At 47.7% G+C, this 5,239-nt stretch overlaps 1 protein-coding gene across 1 annotated transcript; it reads left to right on the top strand.

The window, feature by feature from the left end:
* Window positions 1–3,517: 3,517 nt before the first annotated feature.
* On the top strand, window positions 3,518–5,035 carry LOC118078043 (zinc finger protein 239-like). The gene has a single exon (XM_035101767.2). The coding sequence runs from the start codon at window positions 3,735–3,737 to the stop codon at window positions 4,635–4,637; it is 903 nt and encodes a 300-aa protein (XP_034957658.2). The 5' UTR covers window positions 3,518–3,734; the 3' UTR covers window positions 4,638–5,035.
* The last annotated feature ends 204 nt before the right edge of the window (window positions 5,036–5,239 follow it).

Here is a 5,239-nt window from a genome sequence, read left to right as displayed (position 1 = left end):
GCCCTGCCTCCCCTACGTGGGGAAATGACCGGATCCCCCTCCCCCCCTCCTGGGAAGGGATGAAAAGAGAGGAAGGACTTTTTGGGAGGCGGGGGGGGGGTCTCTTTCCCTGCCGCCTCCGGAGAACGAACCTGGGAGATTATCAGGAAAGAAACAGGATATTCAGAGCTTGTTTGGGAGGAGGAGAATTTGTGTCTTCTGGGAGGGAGGGGGGCGTCACTCATTCCTCCCCAAGGGTCAGTGAGCTCCGCTTCCTAGAGAGGCAGGAAGGTGGGGAGGGGGGGCCATGGGGGAGGGGGAGGGGGCCTCCATTCACATTCCCAAAGAGGAGCAGGTCTGCAGAGGAGGAGGAAAAAAGGTGCAAAACATTTTGGGGGCGGGTGAGGTTTGGGGTTGTGGGGGGGAAGGATGTGCTTTTCTCCCCCTGACTCAGCAAACAGGGCAGCTGGGAAGGGAGGGCAGGATTTGGAGGTGGGGGGGGTGAAAGGAAAGTAGGGGATTTCCCACTCCCCTCCCCCTTCTTTCTGTGGGTCAGTCGAGCGGGGGAGGGGCTGATTCAGGGGCTGCTGGGATAAAGGAGCCCCTCCCCAGAGGGAAAGGAAATGGGAAGAGAAGAGCCAGCAAAGGGGGGGGCGGAGCAGGGAGGACAAAGAGGTAGAGCTGGCGGGGAGGCAGGAAAGGGGGCAAAGAGACCCCCCCCCCCAAGAACAACTCCCTTCCTGGGCGCTATCTGCACAGGCCCCGATCCATGCAATCCGGCTGCAGATGGGGGACCCTCCATTCGCAGGGTTCCCATTGCACAGCCCCTCCCCCCAAAAGAAATCAGCCTTCCTGCCTTTTCCTATGGGGGTGCAGGGGGGGCCTTTCTGCAGAGGGAGCACCGGCAGGGTTTGCATTGCAAGGTCTCCTTTGCAGCGCAAGGAGGTGCTCAGCTGTCAAGAGATGCTCAGCTCCCCTGCGCCCCCCCCCCAGGACCCCCACCCCAAGCAGGGCTGAGACTTGAAGCGAGGCCTCCATTCCGCGCCCCTCTGCGTTTTCTGGGTTCCCCCTGGCAGGCATCTCTGGGGCAAGGCTTGGTGGGTCCCTCTTGTCCAGAGCAGGGGGGGCCAAACTTTTGTCAAAGAGGGCCAGATTAAATGAAGTGAAGATGCATGAGGGCCGACCAAAGTTGTTGACCTTTTTTTTACAATTTACCCCCAAAGTTGTTGACCTTTTTTTTAGAACTCAGAGAGAATACGCAGAGAGATTCGGGCCTCAAAAGGCACTTTGTACATGCCTGGTCTAGAGTGAGGGAGTCCATGGAGAGGTAGGCTAGATTGGGAGAGAATTGGTGGGCAGGGCGAAGGGGGAGCCGGCCAGGGAAACCTCTGGGCAAAGGGGAGACTGGGGGGTGGAGGGCAGAGGAAGTTGGGGGGCTGAGGGAGCATCCATGGAGGCGGAATCGAAGCCAGCATTGGCAGGAGGTGGGGAGAGAGAGAGAGAGACTTGGGGGCTGCCTGCCTTGTGCTGTAGTGGTTAAGAGCGGCAGACTCGTAATCTGGGGAACTGGGTTCGTGTCTCCGCTCCTCCACATGCAGCTGCTGGGTGACCTTGGGCTAGTCACACTTTTTTGAAGTCTCACAGCCCCACCCACGTCACAGAGTGTTTGTTGTGGGGGAGGAAGGGAAAGGAGATGGTTAGCCGCTTTGAGACTCCTTCAGGTAGTGATAAAGCGGGATATCAAATCCAAATTCTTCTTCTTCTTCTTCTTCTTCTTCTTCTTCTTCTTCTTCTTCTTCTTCTTCTTCTTCTTCTTGGATGATGGGCTTGAGGCCGTTCTGAGCAAGTTTGCAGATGACACCAAATTGGGAGGGGTGGCTAATACCCCAGAGGACAGGATCACACTTCAGAATGACCTTAACAGATTAGACAACTGGGCCAAAGCAAACAAGATGAATTTTAACAAGGAGAAATGTCAACAGTGTGATGCAGCGGCTCAAAAAGCCAATGCAATTTTGGGCTGCATCAAGAGGAGTATAGCATCTAGATCTAGGGAAGTAATAGTACCACTGTATTCTGCTCTGGTCAGACCTCACCTGGAGTACTGTGTCCAGTTCTGGGCACCACAGTTCAAGAAGGATACTGATAAGCTGGAACGAGTCCAGAAGAGGGCAACCAAAATGGTCAAAGGCCTGGAAACGATGCCTTATGAGGAACGGCTTAGGGAGCTGGGTATGTTTAGCCTGGAGAAGAGAAGGTTAAGGGGTGATATGGTAGCCATGTTCAGATATATAAAAGGATGTCATATAGAGGAGGAGAAAGGTTATTTTCTGCTGCTCCAGAGAAGCGGACAGGGAGCAATGGATTCAAACTACAAGAAAGAAGATTCCACCTAAACATTAGGAAGAATTTCCTGACAGTAAGAGCTGTTCGGCAGTGGAATTTGCTACCAAGGAGTGTGGTGGAGTCTCCTTCTTTGGAGGTCTTTAAGCAGAGGCTTGACAGGCATATGTCAAGAATGCTTTGATGGTGTTTCCTGCTCGGCAGAGGTTGGGACTGGATGGCCCTTGTGGTCTCTTCCAACTCTATTTTTCTATGATTCTAGGTTTACAAGTGGTACCAAGATACAAAAGACTACCTGTATTCTATGTTGTCAGGTAATGGTTTCAAATCCTGCTGATTCCTTAAGAAGTCAGTAGCCATGGGCGTTGCAACTGGGTATGCATCTTGCATTTGCAAAGTCTGGATCAGGGCATGAATCTTTTGACACATCTCCTTCTCTTTCAACTTGCATTCTGAGGTAGTACTGGATCTTTCCAAGTTCCTTGACCTCAACCTCTTTGCTTAGGTGTTTCACAACCTGTGCATAGTGTCTGTCATTTGCTGTGGCAAGAATCAAGTCATCAGGAAAAGCTAAAACATATGAAAAATAAATGGTCCATTACTTGACTTGCTGTACAGGCCCTTGTCGGCATGGCCTTGCTTGTACCCAAGCTGCATCAGCATTTTGTGCAGTTTCTGATTCCAGGCTCTAGCATAAAGTCCATAATGTCCCTTTTGCAGTTTGCTCACTAAATGTCCCTCATGTGGTTTAACAAAACCTTTAGGTTGCCTCTGAAATTTGACCCGGAAGAAAGGCACTTGCAATGTCAATGTGCGTAATTTCCATTTGCTTGGTGGCTGCAATGCTCAAAAGCATTCTTATGCTGCTGTACCTCACAGTTGGCGCAAAGACTTCATCATAATCTTTGCCATGGCGTTGAGAAAAGCCTTGCACTGCACTTCTGCCCCTTTCTTAATCTGAATCTTTCGTAACCTGAGGTAATACTGTAGCTTCCAAGACTTCTCTTGCTTCTAGAAGCACTATCAAATGTTGCTTCCCGTGCACAAAATTGTATTCATTTAACTTAGGACCCTGATGAATAGTGGGCAGGTTCATGGACATAGAGCAGCTCCCTTTCCTATGAGAAACCACTTTTTTTTTATAAAAAGGAAACTCCACAGTTCAAGCGTATTCTAAGATAATGCTGCTTCATTAACGCTGATTAAGGGTTATGAAAGGCTGATGATGCATTACAATTATCTAACATTATTTCATTTGCCTTTCTTAAAAATTTGGAACATATGGAGGACAGGAGAGAATGTATGAGATGTTAGAATAAGAGCAGGTGTTGATTGATGTGTGTAATATTCCTTTGTTTTCTTCCTAGAAAACAAATAGGATTTCCTCCCCCCTTCACCCTCCCAAGAAGACTATGGAGGAGGCCGCCAGAAATCTGGGGGGCCATTTCAATGCCAATAACGAAGAAGCCATTAAAAAACCATTTAAATGCATGGAGTGCGGAAAGAGATTCACTCAGAGTGGACACCTTAGAAACCATCAACGGACTCACACGGGGGAGAAACCATTTAAATGTCTGGAGTGTGGAAAGAGCTTCAATCGGAGTGGAACACTAAGAATTCATCAACGGATTCACACAGGGGAGAAACCATTTAAATGTCTGGAGTGTGGAAAGAGCTTCACTGACAATAGTAGTTTTAGAACTCATCAACGGACTCACACAGGAGAGAAACCATTTAAATGTATTGAGTGTGGAAAGAGCTTCAGTCGGAGTCGACACCTTAGAAACCATCAACGGACTCACACGGGGGAGAAACCATTTCAATGTCTGGAGTGTGGAAAGAGCTTCAATCGGAGTGGAACACTAAGAATTCATCAACGGACTCACACGGGGGAGAAACCATTTGACTGTATTGAGTGTGGAATATGCTTCACTTATAGTGGAGCACTAAGAATTCATCAATGGACTCACACAGGGGAGAAACCATTTAAATGTATGCAGTGTGGAAAGAGCTTCACTGAGAGTGGAACACTAAGAATTCATCAACGGACTCACACAGGAGAGAAACCATTTAAATGTATTGAGTGTGGAAGGAGCTTCACTCAAAGTGGAACACTAAGAATTCATCAACGGACTCACACAGGAGAGAAACCATTTAAATGTATGGAGTGTGGAAAGTGCTTCTGTACGGGTGGGCAACTGAATTCACATCATCGAACACACACAGGAGAGAAACCATTTAAATGCGTGGAGTGTGGAAAGAGCTTCACTTATAGTGGAGCACTAAGAATTCATCAGCGGATTCACACGGACTGACAGTGGAAATCTAAGAATTCATCAACGGACTCACACAGGAGAGAAACCATTTAAATGTATGGAATGTGGAAAGAGCTTCAGTCAGAGTGGACATCTTAGACAACATCAACGGACTCACACAGGAGAGAAACCATATAAGTGTTAGGGAAGTGGATCGAGGTTCAGTTGTAGTGGAAGTCTTAGAAATCCCCTAAAGACTCTGAGGCGTAAGAGCTGTAAGAGTGGAAACTCTACAAGCCATGAATTAACTCAAAGAAGAGAAATGGTTTAAATAGAAGGATTGTGGATTCTGCTTTGGTTATTATGGAACGCTTTTTAAAGTGTAGAACCTCTTTCTCTCCGAATTGACACTTTCCTTCACATCAGTAACAGGAAATCACTGAAGGAAGGCAGTGTGTGTGAGCTTCTGTTGTTTGTTTGTTTTTTTAAAAAAATAAATTTTATTGGTTTCAAAAATGAAAAAAAATATTTACATGTAATTAAAACAGATACAATTATAATACAGATGTTACATTGTCTTGGTTTCCCCCGTTCCCTCCCACAGCTCCCTCCCTCGTTTCCCCCCCCCACTTACTTCACGTCCTGTTCTGAGCTCATCCCTT

Source organism: Zootoca vivipara, chromosome 2 (genome assembly GCF_963506605.1).
Source record: "Zootoca vivipara chromosome 2, rZooViv1.1, whole genome shotgun sequence".
Classification (NCBI taxonomy): Eukaryota; Metazoa; Chordata; class Lepidosauria; order Squamata; family Lacertidae; genus Zootoca; species Zootoca vivipara.
The sequence above is the reverse complement of the archived record's forward strand: the minus strand, read 5'-3'. Positions and strand labels throughout refer to the sequence as shown.

Coding starts and splice junctions, on each gene's coding strand:
- LOC118078043 (XM_035101767.2), top strand. CDS start 3,735: ATGGAGGAGGCCGCCAGAAATCTGGGGGGCCATTTCAATGCCAATAAC.